General features: G+C 42.5%; 2 protein-coding genes across 4 annotated transcripts in view; both read left to right on the top strand.

Moving 5' to 3' along the window:
* Nup160 (nucleoporin 160) overlaps positions 1-4,613 on the top strand; it is a 50,609-nt gene extending 45,996 nt beyond the window's left edge. For both annotated transcript variants that reach the window (XM_048361563.1, XM_048361564.1), the window contains 3 exons: positions 294-419; positions 1,998-2,102; positions 2,892-4,613. In XM_048361563.1, the coding sequence (XP_048217520.1) occupies positions 294-419; positions 1,998-2,102; positions 2,892-2,981 (321 nt within the window). In that variant the 3' untranslated portion in view covers positions 2,982-4,613. The remainder of the gene's footprint in view (positions 1-293; positions 420-1,997; positions 2,103-2,891) is intronic.
* Positions 4,614-8,232: 3,619 nt separating this feature from the next.
* Positions 8,233-21,329, top strand: part of Fnbp4 (formin binding protein 4) — a 29,580-nt gene continuing 16,483 nt past the window's right edge. Inside the window, exons 1-9 of one of the 2 annotated variants that reach the window (XM_048361566.1) lie at positions 8,233-8,571; positions 9,368-9,460; positions 12,070-12,206; positions 12,546-12,729; positions 14,239-14,386; positions 14,500-14,620; positions 15,469-15,810; positions 17,353-17,563; positions 19,823-19,947. In XM_048361566.1, coding sequence (XP_048217523.1) covers positions 8,307-8,571; positions 9,368-9,460; positions 12,070-12,206; positions 12,546-12,729; positions 14,239-14,386; positions 14,500-14,620; positions 15,469-15,810; positions 17,353-17,563; positions 19,823-19,947 — 1,626 coding nt within the window. In that variant the 5' untranslated portion in view covers positions 8,233-8,306. The remainder of the gene's footprint in view (positions 8,572-9,367; positions 9,461-12,069; positions 12,207-12,545; positions 12,730-14,238; positions 14,387-14,499; positions 14,621-15,468; positions 15,811-17,352; positions 17,564-19,822; positions 19,948-21,329) is intronic. The other variant, XM_048361565.1, reaches the window with a different exon arrangement.

The following is a 21,329-nucleotide window of genomic DNA, read 5'->3' as shown; positions in this document are numbered from 1 at the left end:
CTTGGAACTATGACATCAATCATAAGATACAGATGAGTAAACAAAAGTACTTGTGTAGTTGTACTAAAAATGTAAGTGCCAAGAACTTAGACAGGTATCATCCTTTAGTCTGTCCCCAGAGAGGATGAAATGTATGTATACTTTAAGGTTTTTTTGAGACAAACTCTACTCTGTAGCCTAAGCAGGCCTTAAATTTAAGATCCTCCATGTCACAGTCTCCTAAAGCCTGAGATTCTAGGTTTACACCATTGCCTCTGGTTGAGTATGTATATTGAATCACTAACTTTTTACAGAGAGTTGATGCTGCTGAATTGCTTCGGCTATACTTGAACTATGACCTTTTGGAAGAAGCTGTGGATTTAGTCTCAGAATATGTGGATGCTGTGTTAGGAAAAGGACATCAGTACTTTGGAATTGAGGTTGGTACATACATATAGGTGTTTCTTTTTTCATTCTTTGTTGACATATTAAGGTAAATTCAGTGTATATCAGCATATTAACCTTCACTATTTATGGTTAGTTATATGCCTAAATGTTGACATTCTAGGATTCTCTAGGTTTCTGTTTATAAAATGGGATTACATTCCATTTTCCTCTATCAAAAGAATGTATATTTAGGATTAGAGGCTGTGGCTCAGTGGTAGAGTGCTTGCCTTTCACACATAAGGCTCAATCTCCTTTACCACAAAGTTTTGGTGTTTTTGTGTGTGTTGTTTTTGTTTTAGTTTTTTTGTCAAGTCATGGATCTTGAACTGAGTGAGGGCCTGGGTGCTGTCTCTGAGCTCTTTCACTCAAGGCTAGCGCACTCTACCACTTTGAGCCACTTCCAGTTTTCTGGTGGTTAACTAGAGATAAAGAGTCTCAGGGATTTTCCTTCTTGGGCTGGCTTCAAACCACAGTCCTCAGTTCTCAGCCTCCTGAGTAGCTAGGATTACAGGAGTGAGCCATGGGTGCCCAACTAATTCATTTGTTTTTAAATATGCTCTATTTATTATTGCACAGTTAGCAAATCAATACATAGTATTTGGTGTGTGAAAGGATTATGCTAAATTACTAAAATCTCTACAAGGAATTTCTTAATCAGCCTTATAAAGGGACTATTTCAGTCCCTTTTAATTTTTATTTTTTTAACCCATGAGGAGACAGGTTAAGTTCCCAAGGCTCACATAGATGATCAGAAGAGTCAAACTCTTAAACTCTCAGGAAAGTGCTCAGAATTTCTGAGGGTTAAGCTTTCCTTCTCCAGCTTTTTTATTTGTGAGATAATTTGAGTTTAAATTTTAAGTTTCAAAGTGGAATGGTGCTGTTCATTGTCAGCTTAAGGAAGGATTTTGTTTATCTCTTAAGATGATAGGTGACATAAAAATTAAAGTATTTGGAGCCATGTGCCTCACGGCTATAATTCTAGTTACTCAGAAGGCTAATATCTGAGGATCATGACTCAAATCAGCCTGGGCAGAAAAGCCTGGGAAACACTCATCTGCAATTAACCCACCAAAAAAGCCAGAAGTAGAGCTGTGACTCGTGGTGGTAAAGCACTAGCCGTGAGCACAGGGACATAGCCTAGACTCTCAGTTCAGCCGCAGGCCTAGCAGCAAAAATAAATAAATTAAAATAAAATACTTAACAAAGACTAGGAATGTGGCTTAGTGGTAGAGTGCTTGCCTAGCATGCATGAAGCCCTGGGTTTGATTGCTCAGTACCACATAAACAGAAAAGGCCAGAACGGCTCTGTGGCTCAAGTGGTAGAGTGCTAGCCTTAAGCAAAAGAAGCTCAGAGACAGTACCCAGGCCCTGAGTTCAAGTCCCATGACTGGCCAAAAAAAAAAAAGGACAAGTTCTCCAGTTGAAAAGAGAGAAGCAAGGAATCCAGTTGTGTGTGTTCTTGAACATATATGAGAAAAAAAAAAAGCATTTCATGTTAAGTCATGAAAACAACTACTTCGAAGAAATGGTACACTTTACATTGTTTTCAAGCAATAAACATTTCCTTCCAGTTTCCACTGTCTGCAACAGCCCCACTGGTGTGGCTCCCATACTCCTCCATTGATCAGCTTCTCCATGCTCTTGGAGAAAACAGTGCCAACACTCACAACATCGCAGTAAGTATCATTCCGAGAGTGCTTCTGAGGAAGTCCCTGTGCTAGAAGTTACACTTTACAGCATGCTGGTCAATTCTGTAGGAGCAGAGGAAGGACAAAACTGTCCAACACCCCTTAGCATGCTATCCCAGTGCTGGTTTCATAAGGTAAAGGATCTAAGCAATTTTGTTTAAAAAAAAAAAAAAAAACTAAAGAGTTTCGTAGACTTTAATTGCACAGACGGATGGTGTGCCGTCTACTTTTTTTTTTTTAATGGTAATCAACATTACTTTATTCACATTTATTTTATGCTAAATTTATTCCCATGCCGTAAGTTTTTGTTTCTTCAGTTTTCTTCTGTGCACCTTCCTCTTCTGATTTAGGGACAATTTACTCCTTCTCAGTAAGGATCATCTCAGTGTGACAGGGGGAGCTCCTGTGGGTTAATCTGACCATGAGCCCTATAAATTTGGCGGTACATCTTGGGTGCTTTGTTCAATGACCAGGGAGTCTACGTCTAAACCCTTCAGTTCAGCATTGCTCTCTGCATTCTTAAGCATGTGCAGCTGAAATTCAGCACTCTTTGGGCCATTGACCCTGTGTTCAGCCCCCCTCTTTGGCCTGGGCACACCTGCAACTCCACTGTTGTAACACCAGAATGGCACACATTGCTTCTTTCAAGTGACATCTTTCAGATACTTGGTAACTTTTCAGATATGCATACCCTTGATGGCCAGTCAAAGTGATTGGTAATATCAGTCATCTGTTTGTTCATGTGTTCTGTACTAATTTCTTTCTTTTCCTCTATAGCTGTCCCAGAAAATACTTGTCAAATTAGAGGACTACCAGCAAAAAGTTGATAAGGCAACAAGAGATTTATTATACCGTCGGAACTTATGATCTGGATTGTTTCCTACCTAGCCTTTGTAACCTTGGTGCCTCTTAGGGCTTAAGACTACTACCCTATGGGAATCCTGTGCTCAAGGCCATTCGTTACAACCATAAACATTGCGTACTACACTCAGAGCTGCATTCTGCGCAAGACAGAAGAGTGAAAGAGTTAGAGAATCCTGGGCTTGCTGGTGGTGCTAACATGATTTCTGGTTTTCAACTCTGGTCTCAAAACAGCTGCTTTTGTATATGATTCACAGGCTTTTTTAAAGTTTATATTTTTTTAAACTACAGAAGACATTCTTTATCTGCAAATTAAGACCCACCTTCACTTTCCAAAATAGCTAATGGTTGTTGGTTTGTTGGCTGATAACCATAAGCAGTCACAGAAAATCTTTCCATTCTTCCCTATCACTTTTTGTATTTCAATGGAATTATTTTGGTCCAGAACTGACATGTATTTTCTGTATTGCAAACAGAGCCTACTGATTTTGCATACTCTTTTCATTATTTATTGTGGAGTTTTTGTATAATCTTCAATAAATAATTTGCCTAGTTTAAGCCTAAAATGATGACCAGCTGCTTAAAGAAAATAAATTTTATTTTGAATCTGGTTCTGAAGCTAAAGTTGACTAAACTTTTAGCCAAGAAAAAAATTGGAAATCCTTTATCTATAAAGGCAACAGATTTTCAAAGTAAATTCTGTTAACTGACATGATTTCTAATAATCAAGCCGGACTTGATCACATAATAATGTATTGGACCAAAATATAAACTCTACTGGTCAGATTCAGAAATACTCATGTATTAAAAATTTTTGGGAAAGTGAAAATAATGAAAACTTCTTGGATTTTATTCTGTATATTAAAATTTACCTTTCAAGGAAACAATCTCCGTAGTACTTCCTTGAATTGTTTTTTTTTTTAAGATTTTCATAAGACTTTTATTCTTATACTGTCAATACTCTTCCATTATATACTTTTTATTTTCATTATATACTTTTATAATGTGAGTTTTTCCATGGCATTGTTGATGGTAGATATTGAAATGTGTGGTTCTTTTTGGTTCTGGGCTATTTAGTATGAAATGTTTGGTTAACGTGAGGAATTCCAAGAGCCCTTGCCTTCCCAGGTTCCAAACTTGAAGCTTTCAACACAGGAAGGACACACACCTCTATACACATATTTAAGATATGGTCTGAAAAATGTCGAGGGCAGCTAGAAGCAGTAAGACAGTGGTGCTGCCCAGAAACCTATGAAGTGGATCAAAGCACTGTCTTCCATAGTAACTGTTCACAAGACACTGGTCAGGTTTTCCTGTCTTGGTTGTTTGGTTTAGAAACATAAAACCCATGCTGCCGCCAATCATACTCTTCTATTTTTTTCTGCCTTCCTCACTTTGATTTCAGCCAGAGCAGAATGCGTCCACACCCTTCACCCCAGTTTTCTCACCACTTTGGGTCTATGAAGTTTTTTATATTAATAATTCATACTAGCATGAGCATTTCTTATTTTGTCTAACTTGCTATTTTTAGTCATAGAGTGGTATTTTAAAGATCTCAAAGGAGACGGAGATGTGAGTTCAGGGATCAGTTCAAAGCCAGCCTGGGCGAGAAAGTCCATGAGATTCCTATCTCCAACTAACCACCAAAATGCCAGAAGCAGAGCTGTGGCTCAACTGGTAGAACACCAGCTGTTAGTGAAAAAAACTGAGGGACAGCACCCAGATCCTGAATTCAAGCCCTAGTACCTGCACAAAAATGAATTAAAAATACAAAAAGTTGCCTCTGGCTGGGGACTGAAGGCATAGCTCAGTGCTAGTACATGGGCTTAGTATGCACAAAGCTAGGTTCAGTGCCCAGTACCCAAACTAAGTAAATAAGCCAGGCACCACTGGCCCCCCGCAGATCTGAGGATCACAGTTTGAAGCCAGTTCGGCAGGAAAATGTGAGAGTCCTATCTCCAATGAATAACCAAAAAAAGCCAGAAGTACAACTGTGGCTCTAGCCTTGAGCACAAAAGCTGAGAACAGCACCCAGGACCAGCAAAAAAAATAAAAATAAATAAGGTAACTCCCTTGCCAAGGACATGTCATTTTTGTAAACAGTACAATGGGGCTGGAAGAGTAGCTCAGTGGTATAGTACTTGCTTAGCATTCATGAGGCCCTGAATTTGGGCCCTAACACCTCAGAAAGGGAAAATAAAGACTGCCACTGTTTCATGGTTTGTAATTTTTTTAAGAAAGCTGATTTGTTCTACAAAGCCATTTTGGCAGCTTTGTCACCCTGCCAGCCCCCATCACTGAAGCACACTTCTGAGGACCCTCCAGCCCAGCCCTCACCAGTTCATTACTGCTCCTCTCATTTGATTCCCACCAGGCATCTGAGTCCGCCAGTGCTTGTGCCTCCCCCAGTCCAGCTTACTGTTTCCTACAACTTCACTGGACACCTAGGGATACAACAGTCAAAGGGCAGTTTATTTAGTTCACAGTCAAATCTTTTTTTCTTTTGTGCCAGTACTAGGGCTTGAACTGGGCTAGGACTTGGACCTGGGTGCTGTCCCTTAGCTTTTTCACTCAAGGCTGGCACTCTACCACTTGGTACCACAGCTCCACTTCTGGCTTTTTTAGTAGTTAATTGAGATAAGGATCTCAGGACCTCCCTGACTGGGCTGGCTTCAAGCCTAAATCTTCAGTTCACAGCTAGCTGAGTGCACCAGAATCTGGCTTTTTTTTTTTTTGCCAGTAATGGGGCTTGAACTCAGGGCCTGAGCACTGTCCCTGGCCTCTTTTTGCTCAAGGATAAAGCTCTGCCACTTGAGCCACAGTGCCACCTCTGGCTTTTTCTATATATGTGGTACTGAGGAATCGAACCCAGGGCTTCATGTATACGAGACAAGCACTTTTACCACTAGGCCATATTCCCAGCCCAGAATCTGGCTTTTTTTGTTTGGTTGTTTTTGTGTTTTGTATGTGTGTTGATACTTATTGTGGCTTGAACTCAAAATGTTAGCTTTATCACTCTAGCCTGGTATTCTATCACTTCAGCCACAGCTCCACTCTTAGCCTTTTGATGGTCAATTGGAGCTCTGAGATCCTCAGATCTCAACCTCCTGAGTAGCTAGGGTTATAAGACGGAGCCACTGGTGCCAGGCATGCCTTTAAATTCTTTATAGTTTCAGGTGGCCCACAAGAATGTTAGCGTCATCCTTAATTCTCTAAACTGCCACATTAAATGCAGTATCTCCTGGTGGGCGCATAGCAACAAATTTGACCTAGTCTACTTCGTGTTCCTTCCATTGTTATGCCACAGTTTTATTATCAATTCCCACACATTTGAGGATTTCTTTTGGGTGGGGGGACTGAAATCAGAGACTCACTTGCAAAGAACACACCTTTAGCTCCTTTTTGTGTTGGTTATTATAATTATTTTAGTCCTGAGGCTTGAACTGAAGGCCTGGATGCTATCCCTGAGCTTTTCTGCTCTATCACTTCAGCCACAGCCACAGTTCTACTTCCAGCTTTTTTGGTAGTTAATTGGAGAAAAGGATCTCATGGACCTTTCTGCTCGGCTTGAACGCATAGGTCCCTGCCATCCCAGAGGACCATGCGGAGATAATCACAGACAGAAGGTTCATAAGGAGGTTTATTAGTGGGGCCATAGTTCCCACAGGAGAGGGAGCTACATGGTCTGCACCCTATCCAGGTGGCAGCTTCTCTCTGGGGGTAAAGGGGAAGTAGGTAGGTAGTGAGTAGGAGTGGCTCATTGGGTATGGGTGGATCTGGGTGCTAGTGGGAGGAGCTGAGGACCTGAGGCTAGGGAAATGCTAACAAGGCTGGCTTTGAACCTTGGTCCTCAGATTTCAGTCTCCTGAGCAGGTAGGATGACCGACATGAGCCACTGTTGCCTAGTGTGGTTATTTTTTAGGTAGGGTCTCCCCCCCCCTTTTTTTTTTTTGCTAGGTGGCCTGAGCTACAGCCCTACTTTTAACATCACTGGTGCCAAGATTGACAGGTGGACACCACTGCTCCTGCTCCATCTTCCATTGAGAAAATAGGTCCTGTTGAAATTTTTATGCCCAGGGCCTCCCTAGAACCAAGATTTCCTAAAAATCATGGCCTCTCAAGTAGCTAAGATTATAGGCTTGAACTACCACACCTGGCACATCCACCAATTTCTGATTACATAATACATTCTAAAACTTTAGTTCTGTAAAATAGTGTGTTTAGTTTACACCTTAAACCTTTCTGTACATGCTGCTGGAATTAGTTACAGGTCCACTTATATCGGATTGGAAAGCTTTTTTTTCTTCTTCTTTTCTGCCAAGGGCGATTGGATACTGATTTAGAACATTATTGGGGCTCTATGCAAAATGATCAACACAGGCTGTTGCCAGCAGCACAGGAGAAATACAGGGTCCTGTTAGGTATTGGAGCCCAGGTTACACATCACATAGGTAAAAGCAGTGAGGGCTTTTGTTAAAGAGTGGAGGTTCAGTAGACTCAGCTGTCTTGCTAGGCAATGAATGGCCTTGGCAGGAGAGCACAGGTGCCAGGATGCCATTGTTGGAGATGGGGATGGAGGGAGGGGAGAACAAAGCAAACAAGACTCCGAATTTAAGCTTACCATTTAGGAACTCAGTGTCCCCATCCATCAGCCACAAGCAGCAGGACGTGGATGTACAGGAAGGAGAGTGATTAAAGGTTCGTGTATCCCAGGAAAAGTGTGTGTGTTCTCTTTGTACAATGCCTAGTGATTTTTCTCAATATAATTACCTTTGTGCTTGAAGACTGTACAAAATGATAAAAAGCCACTCTATCCTATTAAATGAGTAAGCCATAATAATCTGGGCGAATCTCGGGGAGGGGGTCAGAAAGCAGCAGAGCATCCTAAAAGAAACAACATGGAACAGTTAGGTAAAAACTGGTACAAGATGGAGGACAAGAGGGTGAAGAAAAGACTCCGCAAAAAAAAAACAACGCATGGGCGGATCCCACCTTCCTGGGGGGGGGAAGTCTCCTAAATACAGCTCTCCCTACACACACTATTGGCTCGACTAGTATTCATTCTCCGATTCTATTGGCTGCCACTTCCTTCCCTGTGTCAAATAAGCCAATTGCCTAGCGCCAAGAGCAAAGCCCGCCCTTACGCAGGCGAACCCGGCAAGCGATGGGTTGGCGGAGCGAACAGCGCACGCGCGAGCGCGGGCTTGGCCGGTTAAAAGCGGATCTTGGCTGGAGGCGGTGCAATGGTGCATGAATATTGATTACGTACTTTGGCGTCAAGCGCCCGCCCCTCTCGGTTTCCGCCGCTGGCTGCTCGCGCTCGGGCTCGCGATGGGGAAGAAGTCCCGGGCGGTACCCGGCCGCAGGCCCATCCTGCAGCTCTCTCCGCCGGGTCCTCGAAGCAGCACGCCGGGCCGAGACCTGGAGCTGGAACCCGACACGGAGCCGGACTCTACAGCGGCGCCGCCTAGCCAGTCAGCCCCTGTGGCGCCGGCGGCGGTGGCGGCGGCGGCGGCGACGACGACCACCACAGCCACGACCACGACGTCGCCCTCGGTTCCTGCCACTGCGGCCCCGGACGACCCGCCTTCAGAAGGTAAGGGCGCGCGGGGGCCCCCGCCCCTAGTTGGGATATCCAAAACTCGAGCTCGGGGCTTCCGGCCTAGGCCGCGGGCGCCTCACCAGGCCCTAAGAGGATGAGATTCCCGGACTGGCAAGGCCTGCGTGCCGCGGCCCGCCGAGAGGACGGCCGTGGGCCTCAGGGCCACACGGAAGAGGCCGGTGGCGACGTGCGCGTCCCGCCGGGACCCACCCAAAGGCGCCCTGGCCGGGTGCAGGGTAGCCGGGGGCTTTTGGAACCCACTGGAGACACGGCCCCCAGAGTCTTCTAAACCTTTCTGTCGCTTTTAATAACGTGGTGAGTTCCACGTGCGAGACTTGTAATACTGCAATCTGGCCTTTCTTACACTTCGCCTGCTTGATTGCGTTTTTGCTGAAATTCAAATATTGTTTAATCATAAGTAAGCCTTTTAAAAAAAATGCTAGACAAAGCACACACACACACATCCTCCAGATGATTGGAGAGGTGGATCCTGTAGTACTGGGAAATCAGCCTGTTTCAGGTTTTAAGAAATCTGGTGAACTCATGAAGCATATATATTATATATAGTACATAATATGTATAGACCTCAGATCATCCATGTCCAGGTCACTAAGGAAATAAAGATTCTAGCTCTTGCTTGTTCCTCCCCCCTGGGGTCAGTGAGATATGCTGTTTTAAAGTTGATCAAATATAGACCTGAAAGGTCAGACAGGATCAATTTGATGCCTCCAATGTTTTCTTTGGTCCATCCTCTGACTGCAGTCTTCTTTTGTTGGTTTTTAAAATCTAGATGAACAAGAAATGGTGGTGGAGGTTTCCAAAGTTGTGCTAAATCCTCCCAAACCAGTCATGACCACCAGACCCACAGCCGTTAAAGCAACAGGTATAGGTATTTTTTTTTTATTTTCTTCTATATCTTCTCTAGAGTATGTTTTATTAAATGCGTCTTCACACATAGAATGCTTTGTGGGGTGTTCTCCTTTTGCTAACAATTTATTTCTTCCTTAAAATGTAATTTAGTCTTCCTGGGGCTAGGGTTATACCTCCTAGATATAGAGTGCTTGCCTAGCATGCACAGAGCTCTCCAGCACTCCATATCCAATCAGTGTCTTTCTGTTGAGGGCTTGCTGGCACACATTCCAAGCAACACAATTTTTTTGTGTGTTTTTGCTTTTTTCCTGTGCTCAAAATGCTCTTTGCTACTTTTTTTTATGCCCTTAACTTTCCTTAATAATACTTTGACCCTCATGCCTACTTGACATTTTATTTTTTGTTCCAGTCTGGAGCTTGAACTTGGGGCCTCGAGGCTGGTGCTCTATTGGGCCACAGCTCCACTTCCAGCTTTTGGTATTAATTGAAAGTAGGAGTCTTGAGGCCTTTGTTGCCCCAGCTGGCTTTTGAATCAAAATCCTCAGGTCCTACCTCCTGAGTAGATAGGATTAAAGTCATGAGCCACTTATGTCCAGTTTAGTTTGTTTGGTTCCAGTCTAGTTTCTACTTAGAGGGAGAGAGAGCTTTGCCAGTTCTAGGGCTTGAACTCAAGGCCTACATGCAGTCCCTGAGCTTTTTTTTTTTTTTTTTTTTTTTTTTGGTACCTCAAGCCACTACTGAGCAACAGCTTCACCCCCTTCTTTCTGGTAGTTAATTGGAGGTAATAGTCTCGTGGAGTTTACTGCCTGAACTGTTTTTGAACTGTATTCCCTATATCATAGCTTCCTGAGTAGATAGAATTAGCCACCAGAACCCAGTGATAAACTTTGTTTTTTGCCAGTGCTGGGGCTTGGGACTCAGGGCCTGAGCATTGTCCCTGGCTTCTTTTTGCTCAAGGCTAGCACTCTACCACTTGAGCCACAGCACCCCTTCTGGCTTTTTCTATATATGTGGTGCTGAGGAATCGAACCCAGGGCTTCGTGTATATGAGGCAAGCACTCTACCACCAGGCCATATTCCCAGCCCGGTAAACTCTTTTTATCTCCAGTTTTATTTTAACTTCTTCCTCTTATCACATTAGCTAGGGGTTTATCAATCTTACTTATTTTTCAAAGAGGTAATATTTTGGTTCATTAATTCTTTGTTTAGTTTTTTAAGTCTCTATTAATTTCTACCCCAATTTTTATTATTTCTTTCTGTCTGCTAATTTTGGGTTTATCTTGTTCCTGTTATTTATTTATTTGTTTGTTTGTTTATTTATTGCCTGTACTAGGGCTTGAATTTGGAACCTCATGATCTCACTTGGCTTTTAAACTTAAGGCTGTTGGCTCTACCACCTGAGCCACATCTCCATTGCCAGCTTTTGGTTAATTGAAGATAAGCATTTCTCAGATTTTTCTGCCTGAGCTGGCTTCTAAGCCAAGGACTTCATACCTCGGCCTCCTGAGTAGCTAGGATTACAGGTGTGAGCCACCAGAACCTAGCTCCCAGGAACTTTTTTATCTCCCCCTATTTCTTTAGTAACCCACTGGTCATTCAACATTATGTTGTTTAGTCTTCCTATGTTTGGACATTTTCTCTAGTGCTTTTGCTGATGAGTTTTAGTTTAACTTTACTATGTTTTGGTAGAATACCAGGAGTTATTTCTGTTGTCTAAAACCCAGTGGGGAACTTTTTCTGCTAAGGAACATTTGGAAATTTATATCATTTATAGTTCATACAAAGTTATTACTATGGATAGATGACCATACACAGCCAACAAGGAGCATATATGTGTCTGCCCTGGCATATACCCGATTATTTATATCCGAAGCTGGGTATTCCCTATTGCTGTCCTAAAATATTATGAGCTGCTGATAACATGAGAAGAATGTATATTCTGCAGCTGCTGGATGAAATACTGGATGTCTTGTCAAGCCCATTTGGTATATAATGTCACTTGGTTCTATTGTTTCTTTGTTGAATCTTTGTTTGAATGGCCTATCCATTGTTAAGAGTAGAGTTTCTGAGGTCTCTCACTATTTTTTACTGGGGCACTCTCAGAGAAGTGCTTGTAGGTTTATGTTTAATGGACCTGAATGTGCCTTTGTTTGGTGCATATATATTGAGTCTTAATTTTCTTCTATACTGGCATTTTTCTTCCACACTGAGATTTGAACTAAGGACCTTAGCCTTGCTAAGCAGGTGCTTTACCACTTGAACAAACCTATTACTCCTGAAATGGACATTTTAATCACTAAACTCTAGTGTTATTTTGAGACAGTAAGATTCATTATGGATTTAGGGGAAGATGTCAAGTGACTATATGTAGTCTTGAGTGTATTACGTAACTAATGCCTTTGGTGGTTTAGTGACTTTTCTTATTTTCTCTTTGGAATTGAACTGAGGGCCTTGTTCTTTACCATTGAGTTAGATCCCTATGCCCAGTGTAGTGTTTGATTATTTTGAGTTCTAGTCGATAAGTAAGTATACTCTTTGCCTAAGAGCCTTGCTATCTGTGTTTTCTTAGGTGTGTCCTAGGACATTTAGCATCGATACTGAGATTTTCCTTTTTGCTTGTAGGCGGTTTATGTTTACTTGGTGCTTATGCAGACAGTGATGATGATGAGAGTGATGCTTCTGAAAAACCAGCACAATCCAAAGAGGCAAATGGAAACCAGTCAACTGATATTGACAGTACACTGGCCAACTTCCTAGCGGTTAGTGGTACTTTTGTTTGGGTTTTTCAGTTATTGAAACCACTTGGGAGCCTGGGTCTCAAGTGGTGGCTGTGCTTGTCAATCTCAATGTCTCTCCCCTTAATGTTTCCACCTGTCTTCTTTCATCCTTCCCTCTTTCTTTCCCTTTTGTAAAGCTTCTGGTAGGAAGAAAAAAGAATGCAAAAATTTGGGAAACTTCTGTAATTGAAATTGAAGAGTTTTGAAAACTGAGCAGTTTAGAATTGTGTGTGCTGACATTTATTTTTTTAAGTAATTGCCTGTTTTCAAGTTTGGGGTTTTCTTGTCATTAATGCCTTTATCACTCTTTTCATTCTGTAGGAGATTGATGCTATAACAGCTCCTCAGCCTGCAATTCCGGAGGGCACTTCTGCTCCACTTCCAACACCACCTCGACCAGAGCCAAAGGAAGCACCGTCATCTGCCCTTTCCAGTACATCCAATGGAACAGACTCAACCCAAACACCAGAGTGGCAATATGATACTCAGTGTTCACTTGCAGGAGGTAGGTGGTGCCTTGTTAAAAGTTTTTTAAGTGCAACCCCAAAGGTAACGATTCTTAAGATCTTGGCATTAATAAGGTAAAGATTCTGGCCTAGTTGTAACTGTTGGAAGATGGTGAGTATGATAAGTCTTTAAGAATCTGTAGAATATAACTTACTTTTTTGAAAGAGAGGGTGCTGATATTGAAGTTGGGGACCTTCAGGCTTGCTGGTCATTCTCTTGACCCCTTTTTTGCTTTACTCACTTTTCAGATAGGATCTGTGTGTTTGCCTCGGGCAACCACAGACTTGGATGTTTTTGACATATGTCTGTTTGTAGTTGGAATTACAGGTGTGTACAAGTGTGTACCTGTACACCAAGGAATATATTGAGATGAGGGGAGAGGGTGTCTTGCTAGCCTTTTCTCTGGCTAGCCTCAAATTGTGATTCTCCCAATCTCTGCCTCCTGAGTAGCTGGAATTGCAATTAGGCACTGTCCCTAAGCTTCTCTGCTCAAGGCTGGTGCCCTACCACTTCAGCCACAGCTCTACTTCCAGCTTTTTGCTGGTTAACTGGAGATAAAAGATTAATGAGGGCTGGGGATATAGCCTAGTGGCAAGAGTGCCTGCCTCAGATACACGAGGCCCTAGGTTCGATTCCCCAGCACCACATATACAGAAAACGGCCAGAAGCGGCGCTGTGGCTCAAGTGGCAGAGTGCTAGCCTTGAGCGGGAAGAAGCCAGGGACAGTGCTCAGGCCCTGAGTCCAAGGTCCAGGACTGGCCCAAAAAAAGATTAATGAGCTTTCCTAGGGGCTGGTTTTGAACCACAATCCTCTGATCTCAGCCTCCTGAATGGCTAGGATTACAGGTGTGAGCCTGCAGTGCCCATCCCTGCGTACTTATTTGTATTTTTTTTTAAGTTTGTTTATACAAATGGCTCACACCTGTAATCCTAGCTACTTGGGAGCCTGAAACTTCAGAGGATGTGGTTCAAAGGCAGTTGGGGCAGAAAGGTCTGCAAGACTCTTATCTCACCAGTTAACCATCAGAATGCCAAACTAGAGACATGGCTCAAGTGTTGAGTATCAGACATGAGCAAGAAAGCCAAGTGATAACAAGAGGTTCCGAGTTGAGACCCTGGTACTATTACAAAAAAATAAAAACAAAAGATTTAAAAGAGCGTTTGTAGATTTCAAATTTATTTTGAGGAGTAGCAAGTTGCATTTTAAACCATGTGTGCAAAGGTGGCTAAAATATACTACAGAGAAAATAATTCTCAGCGTTGAGCTGGTTGTTGTCAGTTGGAGTTGGGTCACCTGCCTCCGGGAAAAAATTTGATAATGTCTGAAGTTACTTGGTATTACTACAGTTTATGAGTAATGCATCTAGCGAGTAGAAACCAAGGATGCTTGTAAGTATTCTGAGTTTCAGAAGCCTTGTGTTAGATTGTCATGGGTGTAGTATTGTCTTGGGGTAAACATCTGAACTGTAGAAGGGTTTATATAAAGTTTGTTCTATTTTTCTTCTAGTTGGAATTGAGATGGGAGATTGGCAAGAAGTCTGGGATGAGAACACAGGATGCTATTACTATTGGAACACACAAACAAATGAAGTGACTTGGGAATTACCCCAATATCTTGCCACCCAGATACAGGGATTGCAACATTACCAGCCCAGGTAAGGACATACTTGAAGACACTACATAGAAAACTGTTAGTCTTATCTTGTGCTAAAGGTATTTGCCTTCTTTTTCTCCTGATAAATGTTTGTTGTTGTTGTTTTTTTTCCAGTTCTGTAACAGGTACTGAAGCTAGTTTTGTGGTGAATACAGATATATATACAAAGGAGAAAACAATTTCTGTTTCCAGTAGTAAAAGTGGACCAGTCATAGCCAAACGAGAAGTTAAAAAGGTTAGTGTTACATCTTAGGGCATTTGTATATTAGGTTAAATGTAATAAACATCAAGTAAGTTTGGAGCAATTCAGATTTTTTTTTTTCTTTTTTTTTGCCAGTCCTGGGCCTTGGACTCAGGGCCTAAGCACCGTCCCTGGCTTCTTTTTGCTCAAGGCTAGCACTCTGCCACTTGAGCCACAGTGACACTTCTGGCCTTTTTGTACATATGTGGTGCTGGGGAATTGAACCCAGGGCTTCGTGTATACGAGGCAAGCACTTTTGCCACTAGGCCATATTCTCAGCCCGGAACATCTCATTTTAGAAGTACATTATTGTGTCTTAATTTCCTTCAAAGCACACCTTATCATGTCATCTTTTAAGCCCACAAAAATACTAATCTCATTTAAAGCCTGCCTCTCCTTCCTACTAATCTACCTTTGACTTTGTGAGAATAAGAAAGAATACATTTTAGTTCCACTGAGAAATGATTTTAGTAACAACTGCCTTTAAAAATATTTTCTTTTTGAATGTGTAAGAGGCTATTGAGGGGCTGGGAATGTGGCTCACTGGTAGAGTACTTGCCTAGCATGGATGAAGCCTTGGGTTTGGTTCCTCAGTACCATATAAACAAACAAAGCCCAAAGTGGCGCTGTGGCTCAAGTGGTAGAGCACTATACTTGAGCACAGAGAGGCTCAGGGATAGAGCCCAGGCCTTGAGTTCAAGCCCCAGGACTGGCAAAAAAGTCTGTTGAGTTTAAGTGAACTCTTAGTATCCAGTGACTAAAAGTAAAATTAGTATTAGTAATGTATATAAGTAGGGGATATTTCTTTGACAGTTGATACTGAATGATTTCCTTCTTTGTAGGAAGTAAATGAAGCAATACAAGCTCTCTCTAACAATGAGGAGGAGAGGAAAGGGGTAGCAGCATCACTGCTTGCTCCTTTATTGCCCGAGGGAATAAAAGAGGAGGAAGAGAGATGGCGAAGAAAAGTGATTTGTAAAGAAGCAGAGCCAGTTTCAGAGGTGAAAGAAACAAGTACAGCAGAGGAAGAAGCAGTGACCACAGCAAAGCCACAGGAAGTTCTCGTCGACAGTATAGAAGATCCCTCTCAGGAGGATGTTTGCAGCGTTGTTCAGTCTGGAGAAAGTGAGGAGGAAGAAGAACAAGATACCCTCGAGCTGGAGCTAGTTTTAGAAAGGAAGAAGGTAAGTTTTTGAATGTTTAAAGTACAAAACCTGGGCTGGGAATATGGCCTAGTGGTAAAGTGCTCACCTCATATACATGAAGCCTTGGGTTCGATTCCTCATCACCACATATATGGAAAAAAGCCGGAAGTGGCGGTGGCTCAAGAGGTAGAGTGCTAGCCTTGAGCAAAAAGAAGCCAGGGACAGTGCCCAGGCCCTGAGTCCATACCCCAGGACTGGCAAAAAAATAAAAATAAAGTACAGAACCCCGTAATATTGTCATACTAGCCAAGTGCTGGTGGCTCACACCTGTAATCCTTACTACTCAGGAGACTGAGATCCAGATTCAAAGCCAGTTCAGGCAGAAAAATCTGAGACTCATCTCAAATAAGCATCAACAAGCAGGGTGACCTCAGCACCACATATGGAAAAAGTGGCGCTGTGGCTCAAGTGGCAGAGTGCTAGCCTTGAACAAAAAGAAGCCAGGGAAACAGTGCTCAGTCCCTGAGTTCAAGGCCCAGGACTGGCCAAAAAAAAAAAGCAGGGTGAGAGGCATGGCTCAAGTGGTAGAATGCCAGCGAAGCAGTCAAGCCAAACTAGAACTCAAGGCCCTAAATTCAGGCTCTAGTCTGGAGAAATACTTTCATACTTAGGCATTATTATAGTTGTTGGTGGGGTTTTGTTTTTCTTACCCCTTCATGTAGGTATGTCTAAGCACTTAAATAAAAACTTTTTAAACTACAGAGTTGTGGTTGTTTGGGCATCTGATGCTTCATGTAATTGATAATAAATGGACTACATAACTATGCTTTAACCTCCCAATTGCTGAGGTTACAGTCATGCCATGCCCTGCTGTGCTTTTTCTTTTTTAAAAATAATACTGCATTAGTTATACGGGAGGAGTTTCAGTGTTAGGCTTCCGTGTGTGTGCACATGCATGTGCATACACCTCCTACTGGGGCTTGAACTCAGCTAAGCTTTTGCTTAGCTTTTTGCCTGTGCTAGTATTGGGGCTTGAATTCATTGAAAGTGTTTTTTACCTATTGTCCTCCATTGTTTTCCCCCCTTGGGGCAATTTTATCCACTGCTACTAAAAGGTCCAGCATAAATAAAAAAATTAATAAGTATTACATAATAGTAACATCTTCTGAAGCTTTCCCCAGGTGCCAATGTCTCACCCCTGTAATTGGACCAACTCAGGAGACAGAGCTGAGGAATAGGGTTCAAACTCAGCCCAGGCAGGAAAAGTCTGTGGGACTCTTTATGTCTAACCACCAAAAAGCCGGAAGTAGAGCTGTGGCTGAAGTGGTAGAACACTAACCTTGAGCAGAAAAACTCAGGGACAGTGTCCAGGCCCTGAATTCAAGATCCAAGACTGGCACCAAATAAAGACAAAAGGACTAGTTGTATGGAAGGACTCCCATTCTGTATGTCTGTTGGGAGATTTGTATATTTGTGGATATCTAGAACTAACCCCTCCAGATGCACATTTGAGAAATAGTTTCTACTCTCAAAGGTTTAAATTCTAAAGTTAGTGACACTTTATTGTCACATTCTTTCTAGGCAGAGTTGCGAGCCTTGGAGGAAGGAGATGGCAGTGTGTCAGGGTCTAGTCCACGTTCTGATATCAGCCAGCCAGCCTCTCAGGACGGAATGCGCAGACTTATGTCTAAAAGAGGAAAATGGAAGATGTTTGTTCGAGCCACAAGTCCTGAGTCCACCAGTCGGAGTTCTAGTAAAACTGGACAAGAGACTCCAGAAAATGGAGAAACTGGTAATTCATACTTCCTTTTGGGGGGTGGGGTGGCAGTGTTGTGAGTTGAATCTAGGCCTTTGTGCATGTGAGGCCAAACTTTTATCACTGAACTGCTTCTGTGGGCCACATTAGCTTTAAAGTTGAATAATAATGAAAAGGGGAAATAATCCCCTTTTAATGAAAAGGGGGAAACTCATGTTTCCCTTCAGCAAAATTAGAAAGCTTTGTTTTTCTTTTGGCTCTAAATCTGTAGTAGAAAAGTTAACTGTAAGATTTCAGTACCACGAGGGTGGCTTTGCCTATACTTGTAGGCTAAGATGAGGATCACAATTCAAAATCAGCCTGGAGAAAAAACAAGAGACCGTATTTCTAAGCTAGGTATGGTAGTATGCTCCCATAGTTTCACCTGCACATGAGGTGTACAAATTATGGTCCAAAACTGATCATGGCAAAAGTGCAAGACTGGGAAAAATCACCACAGCGAAAAGGACTGAGCCTGTGGTTCAAGAAGTAGAACTTTTCTACCATTTGCAAAAAAAAGACATTAAACAGAAGGTATTTTTTAAGATCCTGGTTTAAAAACTAATAACAAAGGGAACAAATGAAGACTTTATGTGTTTTAATATTTGTTCATATATATGCATGTGTGACAGCAGACACCTGTCTGCACTTAAGAGATTAAGCAGTTAAAGAGGATCAAAAGTTTAAGGCCAATCTTAGCTATACAGGAATATGCTGTCTTTTAGCAACACAAAACAAAAGGAGAGATATGGGGCCCTAGTTAAGTTGCCTCACACTGAGGTAGAAATTGTAACTAGCTGGGACTATAGACACAGGCTACTGTGCCCATTGTCCTTTTTTTTTTTGCTGATCCTGGGCCTTGAACTCTGTGCCTTGACACTGTCCCTGAGCTTCTTTTGCTCAAGGCTAGTGCTCTACCATGTGAGCCACAATACTGCTTTCCGCTTTTTTTTAAGTAGTTTATTGGAGTTAAGTCTCACATCTTTCCTGCACTGGCTGGCTTCAAACCAAGATCCTCAGATCTCAGCCTCCTGAGTAGCTAGGATTGCAGACGTGAGCCACCAGCACAAGGTTTATTATTTGTAGTTTGCTATTTCAATGTTACTTCAACAATGCTTCTAGAGGGGCTGGGGATATAGCCTAGTGGCAAGAGTGCCTGCCTCGGTATACCCGAGGCCCTAGGTTCAATTCCCCAGCACCACATATACAGAAAACGGCCAGAAGCGGCGCTGTGGCTCAAGTGGCAGAGTGCTAGCCTTGAGCGGGAAGAAGCCAGGGACAGTGCTTAGGCCCTGAGTCCAAGGCCCAGGACTGGCCAAAAAAAAAAAAAAAACAATGCTTCTAGAACTTTTTCAGTTTTAGTTACTTTTTAGGTGGGGTCTCCTGTGCAATACTGGGCAGGCTCAGTCCTCCTACATAAATCCTCCCCTGTAGCTGGGATGCACGGGCTTATTCCAGCACATCTGGCTTAATTGATTGAGATGAGGGCTTCTCTCTGTCTTGATTTACCTCAAACCACAGTCCTTGCTTCCTGAGTGGAATTAAGATATGAGCCACCACCAACTTCAGGAAGGGAATTGAGTGATTTGAAATTAATGTGGGTGCTGGGTAAGGATGGGGATGGCTCATGCCTGCCTACTCAAGAGGCTGAGATCTGAGGATCTCAGTTCAAAACCAGCCTGGGAAGACAGATCTGAATGACTTATTACCAATGAACCAGCAAAAAAAAAAAACAACAATGTCTAGAAGTGGAAGAGTGGTAAGAGTGCTATCCAGAGCCAAAAAAGGGTGAAGTAGAGGAGTGGTTTTGTTTTTGTTTGTTCTGATCGGTTGTGGGGTTTGAACTCGGCTTGGGCACTGTCTCTGAGCTCTTTTACTTAAGGCTAGCACTCTACCAGTTCGAACCACAGCCCACTTACAGTTTTTGAGTGATTGATTGGAGATAAGAGTCTCAAGGGGACTTTCTGCCCAGGCTGGCATTGAACTGAGATCCTCAGATCTCAGCTCCTGAGTAGCTAGGATTACAAGCATGAGTCATCAGTGCCCGTCTTCGGAGGAAGTGGGCAGAGTTCAAGCCTCGGTACTGGTAACAAAAAAACAAAAAAAATGTTGGCCTCTTCTCTACCCACAAACCTGTATGCGTATGTATGTACATATGAGTAAGTAAGAAGGTCAAGCAAAGGAGAGAATATTCCGTGCTACAGGAGGATACAGTGTGTTGATTCTCTTGGCTTAATTTCATATTCTCTTTTGCAGTGATTGGCACTGAAAATTCAGAAAAAATAGATGAAAGTTCAGACAAAGAGGTAGATACAGAAGAATCTTCAGAGAAGATAAAAGTACAAACAGCACCAAAAGTGGAAGAAGAACAAGATTTAAAAGTATGTATATTAATTAATGTAACTTGACAAATTTTTTAAACATCTAATCATTAAACTACTTTCTGTTAACAAGTAGTAAGTCTGCTAAAATAGTCACTTTGGATGAAAAAGTCATGTTTAATGCTGAAATATGAAATTACATAGGACTAGTTTGATGCTGAGACATTACCAAGAAAATTCTCAACATTTACTTTGTTTAAACTTTAAAAAAAAAAAGGCTTAGGAATAATGGGCTTATATAGTTTGGAAGTACTCAAAAGAGAAAAGTCAGATTTAACTCCACCATGAAATACTTTATTTGTGCTGGTGCTAAGGGCTTGAAATTTGGGTCTTACTACCACTTGAACCACTTGACTTCTTTAAAAAGTATTATTATAAAGGTGAGGCCGCTAGACTTTTTTTTTTTTTTTTTTTTTTTTTGGCCAGTCCTGGGCCTTGGACTCAGGGCCTGAGCACTGTCCCTGGCTTCTTCCCGCTCAAGGCTAGCACTCTGCCACTTGAGCCACAGCGCCACTTCTGGCCGTTTTCTGTATATGTGGTGCTGGGGAATCGAACCTAGGGCCTCGTGTATCCGAGGCAGGCACTCTTGCCACTAGGCTATATCCCCAGCCCCACCGCTAGACTTTTTGATCGTTGGTTGGAGAGAAAAGTCTCATGGACTTTACTGCCAAGGCTGACTTTGAACATCTATTCTCAGAGCTCAGTCTTCCAATTACCTAGAATTGTAAGCATGAGCCACTGGCACTCATCTTTTTTTAATTTACTTTATTTTTCCCAGTGCATTTTTTTAAATTGTGAAATATACATCTCCTAAGATTGCCATCTTAACCACTATTATGTATAGTTCACAGGCATTGTCTACATTCACACTATTGTGCAACCATAATCACCATTCATTTTCCAGAACCCTTTCATCCTTTCCCACTAAATGCAGACTCCCAGTCCCTGGTTCCCGCCACTCTGCTGTCTGCTGGACTCTGCTAGTCTCAGGGCCTCATGAGTAGACCCTGCATTCGGTCTGTTCCTGTGTAGTGTCTCCAAATCCCCTTTAGTTGTGTGAAGAGTCCCTACCTTCTAAAGGCTTATACACTATGTTGATGAGAACATTTTCATACTTGCTTTTTCATGGATGGTCACATGGATTATTTCTACTGTGTTTTTTTTTTGGCCAGTCCTGGGCCTTGGACTCAGTGCTCTGGCTTCCTTTTGCTCAAGGCTAGCACTCTGCCACTTGAGCCACAGCGTCACTTCTGGCCGTTTTCTGTATATGTGGTGCTGGGGAATCGAACCCAGGGCCTCATGTATACGAGGCAAGCTCTCTTGCCACTAGGCCATATCCCCAGCCCCTCTACTGTTTTTCAGTTGGATAGTCTTAACAACTT

The sequence above is a fragment of the Perognathus longimembris genome, chromosome 13 (genome assembly GCF_023159225.1).
Source record: "Perognathus longimembris pacificus isolate PPM17 chromosome 13, ASM2315922v1, whole genome shotgun sequence".
Taxonomy (NCBI): Eukaryota; Metazoa; Chordata; class Mammalia; order Rodentia; family Heteromyidae; genus Perognathus; species Perognathus longimembris.
This window is presented reverse-complemented; position numbering and strand designations above follow the sequence as displayed.